This window comes from Rhamphochromis sp. 'chilingali' (genome assembly GCF_963969265.1).
Source record: "Rhamphochromis sp. 'chilingali' genome assembly, chromosome: 16".
In the NCBI taxonomy this organism is placed as follows: Eukaryota; Metazoa; Chordata; class Actinopteri; order Cichliformes; family Cichlidae; genus Rhamphochromis; species Rhamphochromis sp. 'chilingali'.
The window spans coordinates 23,548,952-23,576,360 of record NC_137943.1 but is presented as its reverse complement, the minus strand read 5'-3'; the positions used below and the strand labels follow the sequence as shown (position 1 = coordinate 23,576,360).

The 27,409-nt window shown below is 37.8% G+C and overlaps 2 protein-coding genes across 2 annotated transcripts in view; one reads left to right on the top strand and one right to left on the bottom strand.

The window, feature by feature from the left end:
• Nucleotides 1–2,066: 2,066 nt before the first annotated feature.
• On the bottom strand, nucleotides 2,067–6,991 carry LOC308412959 (uncharacterized protein). The gene is made up of 2 exons (XM_080907690.1): nucleotides 2,915–6,991; nucleotides 2,067–2,676 (listed from the first exon to the last, which is right to left on the bottom strand). Exons 1-2 carry the CDS (start codon nucleotides 6,955–6,957, stop codon nucleotides 2,664–2,666), a joined length of 4,056 nt encoding a protein of 1,351 aa, XP_080763816.1. The 5' UTR covers nucleotides 6,958–6,991; the 3' UTR covers nucleotides 2,067–2,663.
• A 12,192-nt stretch (nucleotides 6,992–19,183) lies between these two features.
• myripa (myosin VIIA and Rab interacting protein a) overlaps nucleotides 19,184–27,409 on the top strand; it is a 38,894-nt gene continuing 30,668 nt past the window's right edge. The window contains exons 1-2 of the mRNA XM_080907284.1: nucleotides 19,184–19,366; nucleotides 20,210–20,380. Of these exons, the coding sequence (XP_080763410.1) occupies nucleotides 20,271–20,380 (110 nt within the window). The 5' untranslated portion in view covers nucleotides 19,184–19,366; nucleotides 20,210–20,270. The remainder of the gene's footprint in view (nucleotides 19,367–20,209; nucleotides 20,381–27,409) is intronic.

Below are 27,409 nucleotides of genomic sequence, written 5' to 3'. Positions count from 1 at the left end.
GTTACATGACTTCTTCTGACAACCCAAGCTCTTTGTAACTGTGTCACTTGGTTCAGTAAGTACATCTACACAATCTTAGTGTTTAATGTCTGTGACAGTTCATTGACTGAGACAATGTAGAAGATAAATAGGCATGTAAAACTGGGTCTGTTATACTTATTTCAGACTACTAGATTTGCTTTGCATTCAAAGTAATTCAAAATGATATTTATTTATTTATGCATTTATTTATTTATTTATTATTCTACTGGGCCTTAGTGCATTCAATATGACCCAAAATGTGAGCACACAAACTCACTAGGAAAATGTTTAGAAATCAGTCAGAAAGCCATTTTACTAGTCACTTATATAGGACTAGAACTACAAATATCACCCCCTGGTAGCCATAGAAATGCAACTTTAAGACGCTTCAGCTTTGGCTTAACTTTTCAGAAGTTTATGTTTTATGTTGTCTGTTGTTCTTCCACATTACTCTCTGATTATTTTGTTGAACTGATGAGCTGTACTGATACCTTTCTCCAAGGTTAAGTCTGACTGCCTGCAGCTTCTGGGACACTTCAGTCTCTGCTATACTGATGACAGTGTGATCATGTATTTGTTTGTCTTTGTTGGTACCAAAGTCACAAATCCGAAGGTGGTTTTTGCCAGTGGTTGTAAAACACCAGTTTCTTCTTAGCAACAGGGGGTTGTCAAGAGTCTCCTACTAGTCTGTAGACATGCATCACTGGGGCCTTAGCCATTATTTACCTAGCAACTGCCATCAGCCTACCTACAGGAACCCCTGATGATCAGTCAGGAAATATTCATTTTTCTCTCATGATTGGTCAATGCCAGATGGTTGGCAGAGCAGTCTATAGGATGATTTTGCAAAACTACAATATCCTTAAAGAATATGTGAAAAGTACAAGACTAAATTATGTTTAGATAAAAATATAAATAATCACATTTTCATGAAGTGTATTTGCAAATTCAAATGTAATGATTTCATATATTACATAGTCAGAGATCACAGTAAATTTAAGCTCGATTTATGAAGACAAATAAATATTATATGTATATATATATATACACATATATATATATGTTTTGTAATTGCACAGATCACTTTTAACCTCAGAAATATCAATTTTAGCGTTCTCTGATAATGTAGTAGACTTGCAGTTAGTTTAAAGTCTTGATTTCAACATAAATTTGAAACACTTTAATGATAATGCCTGATGCTGATAAAGAACATTACATCATCTCTTGTTATTACATCATTACTTAATTTCCATTTATTGGTTGACACATATATAAACAATTCCATATAAGTCAATTGATTAATACTTTTGTTTGATTATATGTTATTGAACAATCAAATTAATTAAGTAGGCTTGCACACAGAAGAGATACATCAGATTACAAACCATTTTTTTTTAAAAAGCTAGAAAATTAAATACAAAAAGAAAGCAATGGTCTTAATAAAATGTAAAAATATATCAAATGTTTAAACTGAGACATAGTTCAGAATTTTATTAAAAATATTAGCTCATTTTGAATTTAATAGTAGCAACATGTCTCAAAAAGGTTGGGAAAGAACAACAAGAGGGTGGTACTAAACTTAAAACAACTGGAGCAACATTTTGGAACTAATTATATGAATTGACAACAGGTCACTAACATGACCGGGTATTAAAAAAAAAAGAAAATCTCAGAAGTTAAGATGGGTAGAGGTTCACCAATCTGCAAGAAACTGCCTTTAAATTATGGAACTATTTCAGAACAATATAACTATGTCCAAAATTAGAAAGATATGCCAACATCATTAAAAAATTCAGAGTCTGGAAAAAAAATTGTACAGTGATCAAAGCAAAAAATCACAATTGGATATCTTTCCCCCATTAGGCAGCAATAATGGAATTGGCAGCATTCACAAGGCTGAAATGTAGATATATGAACTTATAATATCTGCAAATCATTGTATTTGGTTTCTATTTCCATTTTACACAGAATCCCAAATACTTGGAATTGGTTTTGTAAATAAGCAAAACAATATAATCAATGTAATAATCAAATTGCATCGAAAATAAATGACTTTTTTGTTGAAAAAAGATTACATATTAGATAGAGTTACACTATAGGGCAGTAACTGGGAATATACTTGGAAACTGACAACAGAAGGACATGTAGACAGGCTAACCTTTCTTTTTTCCTGACTGATTAATAATGCAGTCGACTAAAATATGCTATCCTTTGCTATTGTGTCTGGAAATACCTTAGAATTGAATATTTGACCTTTATACTTTACTGATTTCTGATCATGTCAAAATTTGTTTGAAGTCTGAAAATAATCTTTTAGAAAGAAATCAAACGGCCCTACCTTACCTAATCCTAAACAGCATTTAGGACTAAGGATTTCTAACAGTATGTATGATTCTTATGCCGTCTTACCTGTATTAAATATGTATGTTTTACTACAGAATCAAAAGATCTAAATTAAAACTAAATTGAAAAATTGCCTCAATGTCCAAATTGAGGTAAATGTGTGTGGTTTTTTTGTATTTTTGTCTTCAATAAAGTAAAAAAAAAAAAACTGAATTAAAAGTATCATATCATAATAGAGAGGTCTCTTGATGATGATCAGACAGGCGGAAGAATTGTTTGATTGTTCACCAGTCTTGTTCTCAGTTGTTGTTACTGGAAAGAAAAGAAAGAAAAAAAAAACACATCCATCTTGTCAAATCTTGCCACAAATCAAAGTATTGTGTGTAACAGCGTCATGCACCAATCACATTCATTAAATGTTATAATCCTGCTTTACAAATGTACAATAAATCCATAACTCTAGACCAGGGAGCAAAACATAACAATTAAAAATAAAGCACAGATTTTTTATTTTAGCTGTAATTTAGTATCATATCAAATGTGATTGTACCTGTTCAGTAGAGGACGCTGAGGATTGTGTTCCTTGTTTTTCTTTGTATATTTTTGCCATTCTTGGTATAACTCTACTTTTCCAAACTCTTCCTGGTGTAACCTTTTGCTTTCTTCTATGGCCTTTTTGGGTGCAGCTACTTCTGCCACGTACCAGTCCCCTCCCCTGATTGATTCAGTCAACTCTTTGTGCTTGAGGAAAGGCTCCCATTGGCCTGGGTTACTGAGGAGAGCATCAGCCTCCACAGATCGAAGGCAGTCTGCTGTCAAAGCGATCTCGGCAGAGCTGCCTTCTGATTTCATACCCCGTGCCAAAGCATGAAACAAACAGCTCTTGCCCTCACTCTCTATAATCACTGTCTGGTTATTGATGTGCACATCATAATGGCCATCAGGGTATTGGTCACTCTTTTGTCTGTAGATCAATGTCACAGTTGTATTGGCAGGTCGAGTGTCTGGGCTCAGCTCCTGCATTTTGGTAAGTCTTCCATTGCTGTCCTCTGTTAGGATGACAACTTTAGTGCCAGTGGCTTCTGACAGAACTTTGATATCGAGGATGGTGCCTGTAGTCGTGGAGTTCTTGATCTTTTCAGCATGTGATTGTGAGCACTGACCTGCCTCTCCTTTAAGTTTGTGTTTAGAATTCAGCTTTCTTGGGGTGTATATGTTGTTCTGCCCAGCTCTGAGTTTTTCCTCTGTCCTGTCACTCTTTAAGCTGTTTATGATTATATGATGGTCAATATTGCTTTTTATTTGACCGTGAACATGAGAAACAATGTAAGTAGAGAACTTGTGGTCGAAGACTTCTACCAAAGCATTAGCCAATAAAGTATTGATGGTGGATGCTAAGTCTTGCTTGAAGTCTTTCAAAAGTTTAATGTCCTCTCCAGATAGATCACTTACTTTCACATTCTCGTTGCTTTTCTTTTCTTTAAATATTTTCAGCTGTTCATGAAGATTTGAGAAAAACTTATATGAGAGGCTGAGCACTGTACTAATGGTATTGTCTGCCAGTCGGCCCATGTAACGAGTTTGGATTGTGGTAAGAATTGCAGATGCATTGTCTTTGGTGTGTGATTTGGCTTTTTCAGTTATTTTAGAGAGAGATGAATTCAGTTTATTTTGCCAACTGAGGTCTGCATAGAATGGCTGCACTGCAGTTTTGCTTAACTCTTTGAAAATGGCCAAGAGATTATTCTTTGTGCTCTTATCGTTCAGAAGATCTTGAAGTTGCTTTTTATCCTCAGCTTGTGAGAGAATGATGAAGTCTACTAATGTAGCTAAGGGGTCTTTTTCCATGTTTGATTCCACACTGGGGACAATCCTTTCTTTTAAATCAGATTTGATGCTGTTTACTATATCTGCCAGTATTTTCTCTTCTTTATTCCCAAAACCATTAGTAATGATTGTCATTTCTGCATTCTTCATATTTGTCACAGGACTAACATTTTCTTCAGCCTGTCTGGAGAGAAACTTTGGCATCGGCTTCATATTTTTGCCCATTCCTTTGAGTAATATTTCAGAAGATTTGAAGCTCTTTGCGACCAACTTTCCAACTCCAAACCCAACGAGAGATACACCAAGAGAAATGGCTTTTTCTGTTGCCCATGACTTCCAGCTGATTTCTCCTGTCATCGTAGACTCACTCGTGCTGTCTGTTTTTTCTTCAGTAATGAGTCCCATGCCAACTTGAGCCAATCTATGAAACATACATGCAGTGAGCAATGATCCTCCAATATTCTGTAAAACTGCAAAAAAGGTCACTAGAAGACCTTCCCATGAGAAACGAGGCTCATCTTCCACAGAAAATATATATCTCAGACCTCTATTATAGAGGGTATAGACTTCAACTTGGAGATCTTTATCAGCCCCTGATACCAAGCAGAAAATAGGGGATTTTTTTACCACTGGATTCTGCTGTTTTATTTTATCCAACTTTTTGATGGCCTCAGTAATGTTTTTGTCAAAGTAACTTAGAACGTTGCACTTGGTTGATAACTGTTTTTCCAGACTGGTTGGGTTGCTGTTGGCTGAGTATGCAGAGGACATTGTTACAAACTGAAGGCAGACTAGTGATTCTTCACTGAGAAACTTCAGAGATTCCTGTGCCTTCATTAGATCATCTATTGCCTTGGTGAGGTAATCTCCTTCCGCCTGTTGTATAGTGCAGTATGCACGAGTGTAAAAAGCTACAGCTGCCCAGCTTTTATCCTCTGTCGTGGCTTTTTCAAACATTATGGCTGCGGTGTCCCACTTTTTTTCATCCAGTGCAACATTTCCAAACTTGATGTAGTGATAAATGCTGGAACTTGGTGAAGTCTGACTTTCAGACTGACTTTTTGCCTTTGACAAATCAGCTTTCAGACTCTCTTGCAGTTCATTTCTCTTCAACTGATCAATTTCTTCTGATTTAGTTTGCAGCCAAATCCCCCAGAACTCATTCATGATGGCAACAACAGCTCTTTCCTCGTCTCCATCAGTGGTGTCATAAATATCTTGAAGTGTTTCACAGTATTCTGAAAACAGGTCCTCCCGCAGTTTCATCTCAGCAACATCGTTCATCATGTAACTTATCTTTTCTGCTGCAAGTCTGTCTCTTGTGCTCTTGGCTTCCTCCAGAGAGGACATTGTGTGAAAAGATGGCTGCAGGTGTTCAGTGGAAATGATTATCTGAGCAGATCCAGGTTTACCTTTGCGTGCAGTTCGTCCAAAAGCCTGGAGTTCCACTCTTGTGTTCTCAGAAAGGAAGGAGAGGATCACAAATAACCCTCCATTATTGTTCACCTTTGGGGACACTTTTATGTCTGTGCCACGGCCGGCAAGGTTTGTGGCAACAATGACATCACCAGGATGAAGCTCCTTGTCTATTTTACTCAAACTGTCTCTGTCACTGTGGCAGTAGAGAATCAATTTTTTATTTGGGATGCTGCTCTTCAGCTCTTCGTAGATCTCTTTGGCTTTGTTTATAGTTTCACAGATCACCAATGCTGCTCTTCCTTCTCTGTATGAATTTGGGGAAATCTGAGCCATGACCACATCTTTTATTTCAGATTTCCATTCTTCAGCTGTTTTTTTCAGAGTACCTTTGACCTCAAATAACTTTTTCCTGCTGAATGTTGGTATTTTGCACACAGAGAGATTTGGATACAGGTCCTGCAAAAACTGAATGTCTGCTTTGCTCCCCAGTGTTCCTGTTGTTCCGTATATTTTCCCCTGGTATTTCTCAAAAAAGGAGATGTTGGAAATGTAGTTTGTCACTGTTGAAATTGTGCTCAGTTTGACTTGGTGTTTAACCTCCACAAACTGCTGCAGACCATCCCCCCATTTCTTATTCAGTTCAACAATACCAGTGGATCTGAAGTCCACTGGACAGACGTTGTCATTTTCTACGACATATTCTCGTCCTTCTTTCAGTAACATTGCCAGAAAGGCATTCTGAACCCACACTGAGACTTTCTTCTCCACCAGAGTCTTCAAGAATCCAGGAATGCTGATTTTGTCTTTATTGTTTTCACATGGGGTGTACTGAATCCTCTCAGAGATCAATTCTGCAATGGGCTTGATGAGAACTTCTTCTGACTCATAGAGAGGACAACACAATCCTTCCTCCAGCACAAGAAATGAAAGCTCTGGGATGTCCCGGTCATTGTATGGACTGCACTTTTGAAGACAGAGCAGTCCCTTGCCATCTAGCGTGTAAACAGTAAAGCCATAGGGGACATAGTCCTCAATTTCTTTGAAAAAGTCAACCATAGCATCCTGACTCACTGTTTTCAGTTTACTGAGAATTTCATGGTTTTCACTCTTGTAGATATCTTCTGAAAATCCTTTTGGCACAATGTTGGATTCTTCAGCAATAGTTAAAATGTCCATTGGATCACTAATTTCAGTGTTTTCTGTGTTCATTGAGTCATAGATAGCCTTGAAGAATGAAGCAGGAGGACCTCTTACAAATGTCTGATGTCCTGTAGATAGGAAGCCATACTGACTGACGTGGCTCCAGATCATGGTGAGAATAATGTTCAGGTGCTGCATGGAGACCATGGGGCTGGACAGGTATGTCAGCTGCACTCCTTGATCTAGCAGCAGTGAGTCCACTTCATCGATAATGATGCACTGAAAGTTACGATCAGCCCTCACATCCTTCATCTCAAATATTTGGCGAAGGTGATCAGCAGCAAAGGCTTCAATGGTTCCATAGACCACGTCCTTCTGATAGCATTCTTTCCGATCTTTATCCTCATTTTTATTTGTGTTTGTGTCGACTGTAATGCCAAAGTATTTGTAAAATTTGGCCCATTCTTTAGCATCTCTTTGGCATAACACAGAGGAGTTGGACACCACATCCACCTTTTCACCTCTAAGCACACGCAGCACGGCAAACATCGCTATGACACAAGACTTCCCTTCTCCAGTTCCCATCTCCAGGAGCTTCCCAGTGTCAGACAAGGCCAACAGGCACCAGCTTATCATCTGAGTTGCCCTGGGAAACCACTTCCTTTCAGCTTTGTGGAGGTGTACAGCATTGCATAAGACTGCAAGGACTTCCTGAAGGTCCTCAGTTTCTTTGCTTTGACACAGAGACCTAACATGTTCCACATCACATGTGTGCTTTTTAATTTCACCAGTTTTGATTAGGTTTGTTACATGAGTTACTATGTTGTCTGATGTACTCAGTGTTTGTTTATCAATGACTTTCATCTGCTGTATTTCACAGAAAAGGTTTTCAATGTTTCTTTTTTTCTCACCTCTAAGGCTCTTTTCTAGATGCTGGATCAGATTCTTAGTTGTGCATGAATCTATGAGCTCAGTGAGAGATTTGTTGTTTTCATCTTTCCACTTAGAGGAAACCTGATATGTTTCCATCAAATGTAAAATCTTCATGATGGAAATACAGCCGTCATCATGGTGGTTATCAGTTAATGCTCCAAGAAGGTTTAAGACCTCTACTGGTGACCAAAGTCTTTGTTCCCCAAGATTTGAAACCATCTTGAAGACTTCTTTGGTTTCTTTGTCTAAGTCTTGGAATTGTTCCACACAGGCAAATAAATTCTCCAAACACCATTTGCCTGCAGGATCTGTCATGTTTTTAACAGCTTCTGTTTCTCTAGCAAACACTTGCAAGAGATTTTCCAGGAAGGTCAAAATAAAGATCTCATTAGAAAGCAATTCCTTCCCTGTGATTTTCTTTGAGACGGTGATGATTTTTGTGTCAGTGATTGTGTCTTCATTTAGGTTACAATGGAGGACCTGAAAAAGGGCCTTAATAAAGATATGTCTCAGTTCCACATCTTCACTGTGAAATTTACTCATGAGGTTCTGCAGGACCTCCGCAGCAAACACCAGGGAGTCATCGTCTTTGAGTCTTGAAAGTTCCAGAGCATGCAGAACACTGAGACTTTGTTTTTCAATAATAAATCCACGACTAAACGGTGTATGCCCCGTTTCCATTGCCTCTATGCCACGTTGAACATAATCTGACACAAAATCATCCATTGTACCATAAACAATGTCTGCTTCATAGACATCCTGGAATGATGGGTCAGTCTTCTTCATGTTTGTGTTAAGTGAAATGTTAAGGTGCTTGTAGAAGTCAGACCACTCCTTTGTTTGCTCCTCTGAGTGAACATCAGAGCTCAGCACAATGTCCAATTTGTTTCCCATGCAGACTTGCATGGCTGCAAACATGGCTGTAACACATGGGTCTTCTTCCACACCAACCAGTTGTACCACTCCACTTTTCAGAGTCAGCACCAGTCCACACCACCGCACCATCTGCCTCACTGTGGGCCACCAGCCTTTTATATTAAACACTGCTTTGCAGAGCTGACACAGACATTTCTGTATGTTGTCTGCATTCAAAGATTCACATTTAAATGAATCTTTCATAAAAGGTTCTTCTTTTGGTACATTTTCTGTATATTTCAGGACACCAGTGTTAATGTTTTTTATCATATCAATGACAGAGTCATCCAAATTCCACAACATCTTTACTTCTGCTAGAACTGCAGTTACACTGTTCTCATCATTTCCTCTTAGAGTCTTTTGTAAATCCTGACAAAATCTCTCAGCAGCAGCAGATTCAAGGAGCTGGATTAGAGAGTGCCCACAGTCATCTATCCAGTCTGGTGGTATGTCATACACTCGTACCAAGGTAAGGATTTGAGTTATGGAATCATCAGCCGCATATTTCTGTGACAGTGCATTAAGCAGAGTGACTGCTTCCATTGGAGTCCATTGGTTTCTTTGCACAAGTTTGAGGAGCATTTCAGTGGATTTTGAGTGGGCTTCTTTTCCATTTAGATCTGTGAGTGTGGATAAGAGAAGCTTTAAACACTGGATTTCCATCTTTAAAGTGAACACAGAGGCTCTTCCAACTGCACTCTGCAGTGATGATGTGAGGGTGCTCAGGAATTCAATTACAAAGAGGTTTTCAGTGGAAATCTCATATTCTGCCCATTGTTTGGCTATGAGGACAGCATCATTATCAGATCTGTCACGGTCATTGAAAACATGCATCAGGTTCAGATACAGGGCTTGAGTCAAGAGGAAACTCTCAAAAACACCACTTGCTGATTGGCTGATGGATCCCAAATGGGACTGCATATGATTGGAGATGGTTTGTAGGGAAACTTCTTCAGATATTTCCAGAGACAGAGCACAGAGCTCTGTGATGAACACCTGAGTGTGCTGCAGAGTGCTGATGGATGGAGGAGCACTGATCCACTCATCAAACAGAAGTTTGTCCAGGACTGAAAGGATCTCACTGAGCTGATCACCTGTGAGCTGAGTCAGACTGAGATTTATAACTGGGAGACTGCATTTCACCGAGAGGAGTTCAAGAAGCTCGTCACTGTCACTGATTGATTCATAGTTGGCTTCAGACTTATGCAGATGCTTTATTAGAACATCTCGCTTGGACTCACATTCCTGTGAAATGTGCCCTCTCACCTGTTTCTCAAACTGCTCTTTAGCTCGTTGGTAGGAACTTTCCAGAGTTTCATTGAATTTTTTTCTTCTTTTGTCCTCTTCTCTCCTTTGCCTCTCCTGTTCTCTTCTCTGTTCTTCCTCTCTCCTTTGCCTCTCCTGTTCTCTTCTCTGTTCTTCCTCTCTCCTCTGTCTCTCCTGCCTCTCCGCTTCGCTTCTCCCCCATTGGTCAAAGCAACTTCTACACTCGTACGCATTATCCTGACCAACTGGTCTGTAATATTGACCTCCGTTGAACACATATACATATCGTCCATAAATAGTATTTTGAGAAAGGTTGTTGAAGCTCATGCACGGAGGCAGGCCATTATAACATTTACAGCATCTCAGGTTGCTGCCCATGTTACTTTCTGATGGTGCATTCCCCATTTTTGATGATTTAGTCAGCAATTAGTCAGTGGCTGTCAAACGTGCCCAGCATTCTTCTGAAAAGCCAATAAATAAATAAAAATTCAATGACTTAATTATATAACAACTTATCCATAATCCATAAAGTTGTGCTGACTATTATTATAGCTCACAAAATAAATAAATAAAGTAGATAATTATAAATATTAAAGTACATAATAATTAATTTTAAAAATTCAGATTTCTTTACCACTAATGTACAACAAGCCATGATGGCACTGAAGAAACAGTTAAACATATAATAAATTAAAAATACAAAAATGTATTCATTTATAATACATAGAACGTAAGTAAACATACATATACATTCCACTTACATGCCTGTTAAGCAAAAAATGCCCAGCAGTTTATAGACATATATGTATATGAGGTGCGATGAAGAAGGTGCCTAATAAGTACAGCAAGCTGTCCATACCGGAGGACTTGAAAACTGCCTTGGAAACTCACAGCCTTGTCCAGGTGCTTGAAGAGGTACACCAAAGAGATAAAGGGCAGGAGAATAAACCATCTGTTCTTCACAGAAACATCCAAGATGTACTCTCAGTGGCAGGGGAACAATATGAGAACAACACCACCAAGGCTGGAGGAGGAGCATATAGGAGAAGGACGCAACCCATAACAGCAGTTGGTGGAGCTAAGAGAAGACCACAGCAACCTCCCTGAACAGGACCCAGTAACAATCCCAGTGGGAGATATCAAAGAAAGGTTCATATGGTTCATGCCTACTGGCTGAAGAAGCTGACTGCGCTCCACAAGTGTCTGGCAGCACTGATGAACCAGCTGCTGGTCAATGAGAGACACCTGGAATGGCTAACCGAAGGCCGGACAGTCCTGATCCTCGAGGACTGCCAGAAGGGACCGGTCCCTTCCAACTACAAGCCAATAACCTGCCTCAGTACCACATGGAAGCTCCTATCAGGCATCGTAGCCATTACAAGAAGGCCTATGACCCGATGTCCCACACCTGGATCCTGGAATGCCTATAACTATACAAGAGGATACAGGAACTCAATGGGGATGTGGCGTACAACACTGGAGGCTAACTTCAAGCCAATAGCACAAGTCACCATCAAGTGAGGGACCAAGGAGAGGCTCTGTTCCCACTGCCGTTCTGCATAGACCTGAACCAGTGAGATCATAGACATAGATCATAGTCTCGATAAATGCACGGCGTTTCGGCGGGTACACTGGCTTCCGCGAGTGTGATGCTTATTTGGAGCAATGAAAAAATAATAAAATATAATTTTATTTTTATATTTCAATATCACAATAAACTTCCAATTTAGAAGTACAAGTTTTTTTTTCTTTTTTTCTTTTTTTTTAAAGAACTAACATAAATAAAATACACTTCAGCTAAATACTTCTAATTTATTTTCCCAAACCACGAGGAGCCGCACTATAACGACTAAAGAGCCGCATGCGGCTCCGGAGCCGCAGGTTGCCGACCCCTGGTCTATACCTTACCCTAACGCTATACTGTTTATACCGTCTTTATACGCAGGGGTGTCAAACTCCAGGCCTCGAGGGCCGGTGTCCTGCAGGTTTTAGATCTCACCCAGGGTCAACACACCTGAATCAAATGATTAGTTCATTACCAGGCTTCTGGAGAACTTCAAGACATGTTGAGGAGGTCATTTAGCCATTTAAATCAGCTGTCTTGGATCAAGGACACATCTAAAACCTGCAGGACACCAGCCCTCGAGGCCTGGAGTTCGACACCTGTGCCATACAGTATAAGGTGTCTATAAAGTTGGAATGTCAGAAGATTAATCTCTGCTATACTAACACAAAAATTAATTCTCAAACTCCTAACTACATTCACAAAACACACAGTAGTTTCAGATCATGCACACAACCAGTCACAATAACATATCATACTATAAGGACTGTAGTGTATTTTTGTTTCTATCACTGAGGGAACATTGACTGCACACTAAAAAGCACAGTAGCTCAACTATTTTCAGCATCATGTGTCTCTTAAATTCCTCAAAAATATGATAGGAAAAAAGAAATGGACCTCATTCTGTTTGTACTTAAACATTCGTATAATACACATTGTCCTTCTTCTGTTATTGACATAATAAAATAAAATAAAATGTTAATGTTTATGATTGAAAAATGATTATTTACACTGTTAGTGTAATATATTAGTGTCTTAGCAATTCAGAAAAATGTATACAAAATGTAAAACTTTTACATTACCTTGATCTTCAGAGAGGAAGAAACAATCAGCCCCACAACATCTAGAGAAGTGAAACTGACCTTAAGGCTCACAGCTGAAGCTGCCAGTGATATAAGAGTGAAGGACAGGGGCGTGTCTAAAGGGTTGTCTCTGAGTTTACTTGTAATAGAGTATTTTTACACGGTAATATTGCAACGACTGCTTAAGTAAACGGTCCAAATGTTTTACAAGAGTTGATCAATACGAATACAAAACACATGAAAACCATGGCCTCTTTTTTTACTTAGCTAGTTTTTAATGCTCCATTTATTTCTGAATGAATTTTCAGAAATTTTGAAATTTCTGAATTTTCTTGGCATCTCAGTCCTTCTCTCCTGACTGGTTGCTAGTCTTTCAATGCCATCATATTTGAAAAATTCTATAGTTGCCGCTGCATATCCGCATGTCACGAGCATAAATAATGACATTCAAAGGTATTAGAAGTAGGAAGTTTTGCTTCTGAGGCTATATTGCACAAATAATTCATTATAAGAATCAGCACTGCAATGAGCACATTGTCTTCTTGTGGTGTAAAGGTTTCATCCAATATTTCACGATTAGTACCCTGATGTACATGTGGCATAAAAAAACTGAGATAATAACATTTTCCCTAAAGATGGTCTTTCTGCAGTCCAGGGGTCGGCAACCTTTCTGATGATGAGTGCCAAGTCAATGTGCCATTTGATTGCATTAGCAATAAATTTAATAGCACTCTATATTAGCAGTTACACGCTATATAGAACAACTTTATAGAATTATATTTGTTCACAGATGCTGGCAGCTATCAGCGAATAGTTATCAGCTATTTTTTTTTTTAAAAAAAGAGGCACTTTTTATCCATAACAAGAACTCTATAACAGCAAACAACAGAAAATCCAAATGGTCTCCAAATGGTCTCCTCACAACAATGATAAGAAAAAATAAACTGAACCAATACGGCATGTTTGTTAATACAGAGATACACATGTTAATGTGATCTCTGGTCTCCCACTCAGAGACACATGTCTCCCAGCATTCAGACGGCTACCTGAGGACACTCTCCGTATGAGAAAAAAATCTGTAGAGCCAAATACTGTAAATAATATCCCTGCAATATTCTGAAGACAGTTAACCTTGTCAGGTAATGATGTCCAGCAGGTGAAAATGCAAGCTGCATGAACACGTACAGCTGTGGATTCCAGCTGCGTTCGTAGTTCTGCAAACTTCGACTGCCAGCTAACAATGTCCGTCTCACCGGTAGGTTAAGTGATTTTTAGCCAATTACAAGATGAATCTGGTAGTTGGGGTTGTTAGCTAAGATACTGTCATTAAGAAGCCAATATGGGACAAATAATGTGTCAACTAATGTGTCTATGGGAGGAAATTTGCGATTTGCACCGCTGGCCCGGCCATCTATTTTTTTAAGATAAGATAAGATAACCTTTATTAGTCCCACAAGTGGGAAATTTGTTTTGTATTGCACCTTCTCAGATTAATTCACTGTGTGTTGTGCCCGGGGCTGGACTGGGACAAAAAATCGGCCCAGGCATTTTGACTAGAGACCGGCCTACCAGGTATTATAGGAAAAGCCATAAAGCCTTTGAATGAAAACAAACGCTGTTGTGACAGTGATGTACACTGTCTTGTTGGTATATGTATGATTTCTATACATTTCACATCAAATAAAAACTTTGGTTATAAGATTCAGATAATTATTTATTAAAAACGAGACATTTTAAATGAGAATAAGAAAGAAAAGTATTTCTTTGTGCCCCCCTTTCCCTGTTAATGCCCTACCTGGCCCCCCTGGCAAAACTTTGCTAGACCTGCAGCATCTGTAGAGAAAAGAGTAGGAAACAAGTATAAAATCTAACAATAAATTGGCTCATATTACTCTTTCAGAGTTTTAGACATTATTTAGACAGAGATATAGACATTACCTATTACCTATGTTATAGCCTTAACACAGAACGAAAAAAACTTCCATCAATTTTTAAGTTACAAACCTTTCTTTGCCTAATTAGCTATGAGTGTGTGATGTCTCCAGTTCCAGTTACACTCCATCTTGTCTTTTTTTTTGGTGCATGTTTGTGCAATCTAAATTCATACGATATAGCCAGGTATTTCACGACATAGAAAGTTGTATGCATCCTTCAATTCATTTATTGAATTGACCAGATATACCAGATAAAGTTAGAAATCTACTATGGAGGTTTATTTGGCTTCTTCAAACTTGTAGCCCGAGACTTCCAGTAAGAAACAAAATGATCAAATGGCTTATTCACAACTAGACAGTTTCTAGTGGGTTGATAAAAGAAATTATAAGTGAAGGCAAACATCTAAAGAGAAATAACTCAAATTGCTGAAAAATTAAATCAAGTCACCCATACATACATACATATTCTAATTTTAATTCTGACATGCAGGCATATAGAAACAGAGAAAACAGGGGAAACAACTGTAACGATAGGCCTGAGTATAAGGTTGTCCACAAGGACTAAAACCTGAAGAATTCTTGTAAAAGCCGAGTAGAAGGTGGACAAGGCACCTCAGAAATTATCTCAGTTGATCTTTACAGTGAAGCTGAAGGGAAAACATAGATAGGCTAAGGCCTGAGAGCAAGACCAGCTGGAAACCAGTTAGATCCAAGTGAAGCTGGCAGACATAAGGTCCTTGGTCTGCGAGTCTATGGCAATGACTGTCTAGATTGATGGAGGTTGACTGTAGATGTCAAACAACTCTAGGGGATAGACTTCATTGGCTGACTCAGGATCAGGATGCACATGGCAGAACAGACTCAGGACAGAATGCCTTAGACTCAGACTTGGTATCAGGAAAGACATCTGATAAAATAATGACAGTCTGTTGCTGCTTCAAAGAAACGCCAGATTACCCAGATTCACTAACAGTTTCAGGATACATGGGGGAACAGAAAGATTGTATGATCATTCAGAAAGAGGAAATTGGTTAGCTGATCCATAGATATTTTCAGGAACTGAAAGGTCATCCACATATTTTGACTCAGAAACAGGAAATCAGTTACCTGACCAAGGGATGGTCTCAGGAACAGAAAGATATTCAGACATAGAAACAGGAAACCAGCTAGCTGACTCAGGAACAAACTCAGGAACAGGAGGTATGACAAACTCAAGGTCAGGGGAACTTGCAACCTATTCAGGTGCATTCCTTCAAGAAGGGAGAAGAGTCAACTGACCAAAGACAGTATTTATGCTGACCATCCATAAAAGGAGCTCTATGGGTTTAATGTGCAGAGTCAGGCAATCGTTTTGGTGATCATTATTAGTAAAGCTGTTATGAAATGTACACTGTTTGTGTTTTTTTATTTATTGATTTATTTTACAAATGTTATATTTTAAACCTTATGCACTGAAATCATGTTTAAAAAATGTCAATGCCACTGAGGTTATCTTGCCATCAGTAAAATAAAGCAGACACATCAGTAGTAAATGTCAGGCGTAACAACTATTTGAAATTTGCAGCTTTTTCTTAACTTTTTCTTTGACTGAAAATGTCAGTTTAGTCAAATTTATTTGACTTTACCATCATCTTTCCACAATACGTAAAAAATACTACATATTGATCTACTGCTGTATTTAGTATAACATGTGCCGATGCTCTGAGACTGACTTCAAATTCAGTGTGAACTAAATATTGATGTTTGGATACAGCTGTTGTAACACAGAAATACCAGAAATTTACAGTCATGTGAAAAATAATGTTTTTTTACATGACTTTGTGCAGTACTGCGAAAAACTAAGTACACCATTGGTGTCTTCATAGGAATTAAGAGGGTAAATAGCTAGGTGCTGCTGATTAATTAACCATCACCAAGTGTGAGCACTTCCATAATCACAGAAGGTTTTGAGGTTTGTTAAATCACGCCTGAATGCATCACACAAACAAATACTTTCAACACCAAACTGCTGCTTCAGGTTCAGCTGTTTGATCAGTGGTTTTTAAATAAAGTTGCCTTAGCTTGGCTTAATATTATCTTACAGTCTTCCCAAGATTAGATGTCCCAGCAAATTCACAGCCCCATGTTTGACGAAAACAGAACACAGGGTTTCAGAACATGTCAAGCAAAGTGGTAGAGGATTAATGATTTTGGTTTCTGTTTGAAGCCACAGAACTTAGGCATCTTGCAGTCACCGAGTCAACCATCAACTCCTCTGTATATCAAAGTATCTTAAAGTCAAATGTCAGGCCATCTATCCAACAGCTAAAGGCTGGCCAAAATAAAATCATGCAAGAGGATGAAGAGCCCAAGCACAACAGTAAAAGAACAAAATGGCTGAATGTGGCAGGGTGTGGTTTGTGGCTCAGCTGTAGGGGAGGGGTGGAGCAGTGGGTTCAGGGTGTGGGTTCAGGCGAGGCAGTTGTTCTCCATCACCTGATCACATCTGCCCTATTTCAGGAGGATACGGGACCTGACGACAGAGCTGAGTGCTGCACAGGAACAAGGCAGCTGGAAAGCTGCACAAGCAAAAGAAAACAACTTTATAAAGTAAATAAAAACATTGACATGATGTAACACTTTGTGCTTCATTTGTACTATGCTGGAAAAAAAAAGAATCAGTGGGTTTTAATGACCCAGTCAAAGTCCAGACTTCAACCTGACTGAAATGCCATGGTGGGACCTGTAGAGAGCTGTGCATAAGTGATAGACTATAAACCTCGATGAACTGAAGCAACATTTGTAAAGGAGAAACGGAAAAGTTTCCTCCACAACAACGTGGGAGACTGTAATATTTCTGGAGAAAACAAAAACCTTTTAAGGAAAAAAGGAAAAAAAAACCCAACAACTTTATTTTTCACAATTCAGCAGATTCACAAAGAGAGAAAGGGCACAATTACAAAGCACAGCCGAACAGAAGCCCCAAGTTACAAAAACTTCAATTAGTAGGTGTGTATTTTATGTATCACTTGATTTTTCTTCCCTGTCATCTTCTTCTTCTTTTTAAGAAATACTGAAGAATAATTTTGCTTCCCTTTCAGTTTGTACACACAGCAGTGAACGTGTTTTTCTGTTTTTGTGTACCTGCAGTTTGTGTGCTGATTTGACCACGTTTGACTCCTGTTGCTGCATCAGCAACTTTTATAGAAAAATAAGGAAGAAGCAACTTCAAAATGAACCATCACTTTGAGATAACAATGGATTACTGCACACTACTCTCTTATGTTTAATTGCCTCACAGTGGCTTTAAACAATTTCTGAGAAATTAAACCTTTGTAAAAAAAAACAAAAACAAAGTGTGCAAGTGATTTTCTCCAATGAGTACAGTAAATAGTACATCTTAGTTTAAAATGCAATAATTAAGCATGCCATTTTGAGCCGGTGCCCCATACACCATAAGGTTAGTAAAGATGGCTCTGGCTGTTTATTATCTTCCCTTGGTTATTCTTCATGGTCCTATAACATTAAATGCTAAAAAGCCCCCAAAATGATAGTACAAAGAAATGAGTGGTTCACTTGGACCACTCTAATAGATTCTCCTACTGAATTAATAATCAGAAATGACCCTGAGGTAACATGGAAAAATGATCATATTTATGCCTCTATTATACAAACTTTAGTCAGGAATGTCAGGCATTTCTAAACAGGAATCTGTGTTCATTTGACTGGTGCGTTGGGTCTCTTAATGATATTAAAAATTGTATAGGCCTGAATTAAGTTTATTTATCTACTATCATTTTCTTTAACAAATTCTGAGTTATTTAAGTATCTCTGCTGTATTGGCACATCCACAAATATAATATGTATGTATGTTTGACTTCTTTTATCATGTAGCCTGATGATTTTGGTAATAAAAATATCGCCTGTGAGCTCTTCCATTCATTCAGAAATGCAGTGTTATGAAGTGTTTAGAGAAAATGTGAGAGAAAAAGTTCTTGTCCTATCTTGCAAAACTGTACAGAGGACTGGAGCAAAGTAAAACAAAGAGCCGTGGGTCATTGTACAATTCAAACCATCATTGTTTTGTCAGACCACTGCTGATTCCACGGACAGCTGTTCCTACTTACATCTAGAACCTAAAAGGAGAGCCGCTGTTAAAAATACTCAAACATGTGCGACACGTGTGTCTCATAATTCAGAAGGTCTGCCGTGGTTCATGGATGGATGTTTGACATCCTCACAACGGCGACTATAATCTGCAGTTCTCCCGCTGTCCACTAGATGCCCTCAGTTCCCTGCTCTTTATCCATCCATTCCCTTTCCCTCCCAACCCACCAGTTTTAGTTTCTACCTTTAGCTGTTTGTGACTTTATCTTTACAACATGTATCCTAAAATTCTGACTGTTTCTGACCCTCATCACCTGCTTTTTACATTTTTTGTTTGCTGATTCTGCCGCAAGTCCCGTGGAATTTAGACTCATTAAACACTGTTAACAGCACGTGTTACTGAAGCGATTTAAGAATAATATCGTGACAGAGTGTTTGCAAAGCATCAAGATATGACTCCAAGACTATTGTTCATTTACGATTGAGCACAGTCAGAACCTAAGGGTTTTATTATAATCCATGTCCTCTTAATAAGTGATATAAACAAGCTTTCATCACTTCCACGTCACCTTGGCAAGTGGAGAAACGCTCGGATAGACCCTAATCAGGATTTATCCTGCTTTTCTCTCAGAAACCAGGCCTTGCTGCGCAGATCAGGCTGGAAACACTTTTCCCCCCTCAATCTTTCATACGAAAAAAACAAAACAAAAAAACGATGAAACAAAAAGACTCACTGGATTATAATAAGCGTTTGGCTTCGTCTTACTGATAATTCTTTCTAGAAGTAAACGGAGTTCAGCTTTAAAGGTGTTTCTCTATTTCAGCCACAGATTCTGGTAAGTTGTTGTTATCAAACTATGACTTTATCACCTTCAGCCTGAATGAAAACTATTAACTTGCATGTTCGCATTTTTGTTTGTGTTCGTATTTTCCGTTAAAATCGGTACTATTTGCTTCACATTCCAGTAAAATACTTGTGATTGTGAGAGTTACGGTTATTTATTAGTTTCACGTCCGCATTCAAGAACAAAAACAAAAGTAAGCTGCAGCTTCAGGTCTGATGGAAAGAAAAGAGATTTCTTCTACAGGAAGTGTCAGTAGCTCTGATTTTTCTTGTTAATGCTGCAAGTTACGTCAGAGTACTAGATTACAAGTTTACACAAAACCCAGTGAAGTATAATTAATTATAAAAATGTATCAAAGGTGAGTAAAAGTACTTTTATTGTAATAAATTAGTCCCTAGGAGTGATATGTGACATGCTGAGAATTAAAAAGAAGCCTGAATGGAAAACATGTTAGCTGGATCTGATTCACTCTCTCCAAAGAGTCTCAGCATGTATTTTAGGAATCATGTCTTAATTAAAGACCCAAGAGAAAAAAATAATGACTCCTTGAACATCAGGCTCAAACATGTTTGATTAACAGTAGTTTAATGTTTGTGTTTTATAATCATACCATGTTTTTAAGAGTAAAATCACATACTTAGAACTCGTAACTATAACTGTAAAGTACTATAAAGTAGTGAAGTACTCCTTCTTTAGTGAATATATTTATTTTTCCTCCCCCAGTTTGCACTAAACCATCCAGCTGTAAACTCAGGTATTCTGGGAACTTTGTCACTGTCAGGTGTTTTTGTTTGTATTTTGTGTCATTGGCCTGACTATTTTTCTCTTTTCCAGATGAAAACAACAAGCTGATTATTCAGTCGGTGAGTTTGAGACAGCTGGTGGGGTGTCAGCCATGGGTCGAAAGCTTGATCTGACAGGACTGACGGACAATGAGGCGGAGCACGTGCTGCAGGTGGTGCAGAGGGACATGAAGCTGCGCAAGACAGAGGAGGAGAGACTCAGGTGAGTTCTGACCTGTAAATGCAGTGGAGCTCCAGGTGTTTTATGTTTAGGAAGTGAACTGTACTGACTTTTCCCCCCATCCTGCTGTTTTCCTATTGCAGCTTGGTTACTCTCACTGCTCATATGAGTGTTTGAAAGTTTTGAACTTCCTTACCTCTGATGAAATCTTATTTCTTTGAGTCTGCTAGTAAATGTGAAACTGCTGAATAATCAGCTTATCACAGCGGTTTATAAAAGTACACTTTTTCTCTTCTTAGTGTTGCAAGAAACATAAACCTAGGATTTATTATTGGAGATATTCTTTTATTTTTGGTTTCAATTTGAGTAGATCTTGGGGTAGACAGAAAGAGGGATTGTGGAAATTAAAATTGTGCAGAGACCATGGAGACGCACTTGTGTGCAGTCCTCCAAAAATTACAAGAATTACAGTCATTTTAATACTTTGCCATTTTCAAAGTCCCAACATTAACTAGACAAACCAACCAAATTTAAACATGAAGTTTATTTTAAATCCTTTGAAATGAATGACTGCTTGATGCCTAGAACTCATGAACATCACAAAATGTTGTTTCCTTCCTTGAGATGCTCTGCTGGGCCTTTACTGCGGCTACCTTTAGATGCCGTTTGTTTGTGGGTTTCTCTGCATCCAGTTTTGTATTTTATTTATTAGTTGAAAAGCCTCCTCTGTTCGATTGAGATCAGGTGACTCACTTGGCCACTGGGAATGGAAACTATATCTCATTTCTTTGCTTTTGCAGTTGCAGCATTTGGCTGAATCTGTGTAGAGAGATCAGCCCTGTACACTTCAGAATTCATATTGCTTCTTGTATCCACAGTCACATCCTCAATAAACACTAATGACCCAGTTCCAACAGTTCCAATGTCATACCATTGCCTCCACTGTGTTTGACAGATATGTTATGTTTCAGATTATAAACTATTTCTACCATGGTGATGAAAATATAAAGTATGGCTATGGAAACAAAATGAAGAACATATAAGTAAGTAAGGCACTGCATAACCAGTATACCTTTAAGGTCTTTCACACCAATTTTCTCAGGCTGCTTTTCTTTAGCACAATTTAATTCGAGGAATTTTTAGACCTTGGTGGAGATTTCCTTTCCCGCCTACTTGCTCTGAAGTGTGTCCTAAACACAGTAGCCAGGAAGTGAAGCCTTTTTCCGCTGCACTCAGACCAGCTTCCTCCTTCACCCCAACCTCAACACATATAGATACAAAGGCACAATAACGTGGTAAATAGGTGGATTTCATTGCCTGTAGCCTCAGCCTGAGAGTTACACAATAGTGGAAAATGATTTGCCTGTTTAACAAAAAGAGTCCTTGCTGGTCCTGGTGCTTTATTTAGAAAAACACTTACCTCTTACAGCATTACTCCACTGTTTACCAAAATGCTTTCAGTGGACTGAAAACCCATGAGAAGGACCTCACATACAAGATGAACCTAATTGTCAGGATTTCCCTTAGATTTTTATCAGCAAAAGCCCTTTTATTTGGACATCTGGCTTGATTAATTAAGTGTTTATGTGTAGTGTTTGATAATGTAACTTCACAGCTAGATTTTTTTAAAGTATATATTCTTAGGACTATGTCTAGTGTGTGCTTATCAGCCCAGTGTGGTCTATTATAACTTCCCATAAGAACTGTTTATTGTTGTTGCTGTTACCCTCCAGTCTCACTCTGTCCACACACTGAGGACACGAGGTTTCTGCCTGTAGGTCAGACTACGCATATGTTTTGAAAGTATTTCATATTTAATATGAAATGTTTTACTTTATAAGCCACCTACCAGATCAGTTAGCTACATTAGCTACATTCACATAAAAAAAAAAGCAGATGGATTTATTTTTCAGTACCACATACTGAAGATGAAACAGGGTCCACAGAATTATCTATGAAACACCATAAAATATCTCTGCATCTCTTCAGACGCAGTCTTTGAGGACCAGCAAACAGATTTTCAACCCGTGGTCTTTTCTTTAAACTTTTAATCTATGTTGTTTCAGATTATTTTCTGGTTACATTTTGGAGGTTGAGGAAACAGAGACACCAAAATATTACTGTAAGAAAAATATGCTTTAAAGAAGTTTACTTTAGTATATTAGACGGGCAGGTGGTTGTTACGTACCATACTTTAACTGAGTTATAGAAATAGTGAAAAACTAAACTATACGACTAAAATTTATGACCCTCAGCTTAGGGCTGCTCAATTAATCGAATTTTAATCACGATTACGATCTGGGCTTTCAACGATCATTAAAAATGACTGAGCCGATTATTAGCCCCTCCCTCATGCTTTACTCTCGCGCTGCTCCATGTGGCAAATCAAGCGCACTGCTCTGCATTTCGAACACGCGTCACAACAATTAAGAGGACCCGAGGGAAGCTCGGAAAGCTAAGCAGAAGTTATTTGGAGAGGAGTGGACTGCCGTTGGTTGAAAAGAGAGGTAAAAAAAAAAACTTAAGTGGTGTGGAAACATTATGGCTTCGCGGAGTCAGACGTGGATCAAGTAGACACAGTGTGTAAACTTTGCTATGGTGTCGTAGCTGCACCACAGAGCAACACTGCAAAGTTCACATTTTTCATTTATTTCTTATATTGCAAACATTTGCACTGTTATCAGTATTTGCACACTATTTTATATTATTTTTTAAAGTCATTATTCAATAGATTGTTATTGTTAAACCTTTAAAGCCGGTCAGAGCAGCATGCTCGTTTTGTGTAACTATTTTTAAATCCCTGTAGAACCTGAACGCTAAGCTAGCACAATAAATTTTTTTCCATATGAAACCAGAGGAGTTGTACTTACATCTTATGCCATCATTTGTCCTCGGTCACGGTTTCCTTCCACATATAGCTTTGCAAAAATTGCATAAAAAGAGCTTGCAGGAACAAAAACATAATATTCCAGAAACACGCTTTGCCGATCCGATCAGCTGTTCTTGTTGTTTCAAATATTTTTATTGAGAGCAAGTATCATGATTGTAGTTTTTACAAATTGACATAACATAGCTTATGCTCCTTTTTTTCTCTAAACTAATAAGGCAAATAATTAAACAACACCAACAACAAAAAAAAAAAAAAAAAAAAAACCCGCAGTCACCCATGAGGGGTCCCAATACCCCGGCTGTCGGCAAAAGGGAAGAGAAACAAGTAAACAAAATTTTATATTTTCCCAAGGTATATAAGTAAAGGGTGCCAGATTAATTCAAAATCTTTTACATTGTCATTCATACTATATCTTATTTTTTCAAGGTGAAGAGTGTTTATAAGTTCAGTAAGCCACATTTTTAATACAGGAGTTTCATTGCCTTTCCAAAGCTGCAGGATCAATTTCTTTGCAATAATCAAAGCATATGCCATAAACCTTTTTTGAGAGTGTTGTAAATTTTGTGTTTCGTTGGAAATCCCAAAGATGATTACTGTCGGATTTGGTTCAATCTTACTTTTAAAAATATTAGACATATAAGTAAAAATATCATACCAAAAACCCTGAAGCCTTGGACATAGTGCAAAACAATGTAACAGATTTCCATAGTGTATCTTGCATTTTTCACAGAGGGGGGAACACTCTGGATACATTTTGTGAAGTTTTTCCCTTGAATAGTGTAGTCTGTGTATAATTTTGTACTGAATTAAACAGTGACGGGAATTAATAAAAGGCGTATTTATGTTGTGTAAGGCCTCCTGCCAGAAATCTTCTGATAGGAGAGTCCCAAAATCTTTTTCCCACTCCTCTTTGATTGAAGTAGTTGAAGGTATACTCATCTCCTGTATTGAATTATAAAATAATGAAATTCTCTGTTCAAACCCCCTTCCATCACTAAGACATCTGTCCAAAGGATCGGACGATATGTTTTCAAATTGTGGCAGGTATGTACGGATATAGTCTCTTAGTTGAAGATATCTAAAAAAATGACTGTGAGGCAATCCAAATCTATCTTTTAAATGTTGGAATGACATAAAAGTATCATTTAGGTATAAATCCTTTAATTTACAAATTCCCAATTCCTGCCATATATTGAAAGCTCCGTCTACACATGATGGAAGGAAAGAGGGGTTAGCTGTAATGGGTGTACACATTGATAGTTTTTTCAATTTGAAGTGCTTAATTATTTGTCTCCAAATTTGTACGGTATTATAAATCACTGGATTCGAATTGTAATATGAGTTTGTCAAAAGAATAGGAGAGAGTAGTATTCCACCAACACAGTAAGGAAGGCAATCCTCCCGCTCCATCTGTAAGCCGTTAGGGAGTATTGCTGTGTCATCCAATAGAAGGGAAATTATTCTTAAATTTGATGCCCAGTAGTAGTACATAAAGTTAGGTAGTGTAAGTCCACCAAGGGATCTATGTTTGCATAGGTGGTCTTTTTTTATTCTATGTGTTTTATAATTCCATATAAATGGCATAATGATGGCGTCCATCTTTTTAAAAAAAGATTTGGGCAAGAAAATTGGGATGTTTTGAACCAGATACAAATACTGCGGGAGAAATACCATTCTTATTGAATTCACTCTCCCTATTAAAGAAATAGGAAGTGTCCTCCAGTACTGAATGTTATTTTTAAGTTTCTCCAGTAAGGGAAGAAAATTCTCTTTCATTAGGGAGCTGTGTTTTTTTGGTATTGTAATGCCCAAGTAAGTGATTTTTTCATAGGTTATTTTAAATGGGAGAGATGTAAGCCATTGTTTATTCTCTAATTTAATGGGCAGTATTTCGCTTTTTCCCCAGTTAATCTTGTAGCCTGCGAAAGTACTGAATTTATCAATCACGGAGAGAATTGCTGGGAGGGATATTAATGGTTTTGTTATGTATAATAATATGTCGTCAGCATAGAGCGATATAGAATTAGAAGTGTATGTTGTATCATAACCGTGTATATCCATATGGGTTCGAATTGTCTGTGCTAAGGGTTCCAAAGCCAGGGCAAATAATAATGGACTAAGAGCGCATCCTTGTCTTGTACCTCTGCTGAGTTTAAACTGAGTTGATAATGTCTGATTTGTAAGAATTCTGGCTGTGGGATTATTATAAAGTAGTTTTATCCAAGAGATGAAATCTTGTCCCAGTTGAAATTTTTCTAGGACTGCAAAGAGGTAGGACCACTCCACATGATCGAATGCCTTTTCGGCATCCAAGCTAAGTATAAGTAGGTCCTGTTGTACCTTGGGGGAATAGATTATATTAAATAGACGTCGAAGATTATTAAAAGAACTCCTGTTTGGAATGAAACCTGTTTGGTCTGGATGCACCAATTTATCTATTACTGTATTAAGTCTACTCGCTAGTATTTTAGCCAGAATTTTTTGATCAGAATTTAATAGAGAAATAGGTCTATATGATCCCACTTCCTCCAGTGCTTTGCCTTTTTTTGGAAGTACTATAATAGTTGCTTCATTCAATGTTGGAGGTAGGGTGCTCATTTTGTATGCATGGTTATATAATTTAAATAGATATGGACTTAATTTGATCTTAAAGTATTTATAAAACTCATTCCCTAACCCATCAGGGCCTGGACTCTTGTTGTTTTTTAGTAATCCGATAGATTTTGTAATTTCTTCAATTGTGATCTTAGCGTTCAAAATATTGGCATTTGTCTGGTCTAACACAGGAAGATCACATTTATCTAAAAATTCCTGCATTTCATTAGGCCCTGCAGTGGGATGAGAAGTATAGAGGGATTCATAAAACTGTCTAAAGTTATCGTTAATATCTTTGTGTGATGTGACCAGATTTCCGTTACTTGTTCTGATTTTATGAATCGCTCTATCATTTTCTAGTTTCTTTAGTTGTCTGGCTAGCAACTTATGGGGTTTATCCCCAAATTCAAAATAGTTCTGTCTCACAAAAGTGAAAGTTCTATTAATATTAATAGATAATATTTGGTTTAGTTTATATTTTAGTGCACAAATAGTATTATACTTATCTAAAGAAGGAGCCATTGCATTATTGACGTCCAGTTCGTGGATTCTTTTTTCTAAATTTAGCTGTTCTAATTTATTCCTTTTGTTCCGTGACGCTTGATATGATATTATAAACCCCCTGATATAAGCTTTAAACGTTTCCCATAGTATATCTGGAGAGGTCTCAGCATTATCGTTTATATCAAAGAATAAAGACATCTGAGAGTTTATATATTGTTTAAATTCTAAATCGTTCAGTAATTGTGGGTCAAATCTCCAATTTCTGTATGTTTTAATAGGGTTACTAAGTGCAAAGGAGCAAGTAACGGGGCAGTGATCAGAGATAATAATATTATGATAGGTTGCATTTCGAATTAGGGGGAGCATTTTTCCATCCACCAAAAAATAATCAATCCTTGAATAACTATTGTGTACGTGGGAGTGGAAAGAATACTCTCTGCCTGATGGATTTAGAATTCTCCACGCATCACAGATATTCATATTCTTCATATATGTTTTAATAAAATTACTGCTTTTACACGGTGTGATTTTTTTGGACAAGGATTTATCCAAATACGGGTCTAATGCTAGGTTAAAGTCACCTCCAATTATTAAATTACTGTTGGGTATATCCGGAATTAAGCTGAAGACCTTTCTATAGAATTCTGGATCGTCATGGTTGGGCCCATAGACATTCAGTAGAATAATTGGAGTAGTATGCAGCTCCCCAGTCACTAATACATATCTCCCATTCTTATCAACTATAGTGGAGTTATGTTTGAACGGGGTATCTTTCTTGATTAAGATAGCTACCCCTCTAGTTTTGGCGGAAAGTGTTGAGTAGTACACCTGATTTATCCATCTACATTTAAGTTTATTGTGAGCCGCATTTTTCAAGTGGGTTTCTTGTAAAAAAATAATATCCACGTTAAGAGATTTCAAGTACGATAAAACTTTGCCTCTTTTAACAGGTTCATTTACACCCTTTACATTCCAAGTACAAAAAGTTAAATCCACATTTTTTACCTTTCCATTATCTTGCATTTGTATACTTTAGGGCGGCTTAATTCTCGTATTTTCCATATTCGTACAGTCGAGATATG

Coding starts and splice junctions, on each gene's coding strand:
- LOC308412959 (XM_080907690.1), bottom strand. CDS start 6,957: ATGGTCTCCATGCAGCACCTGAACATTATTCTCACCATGATCTGGAGC.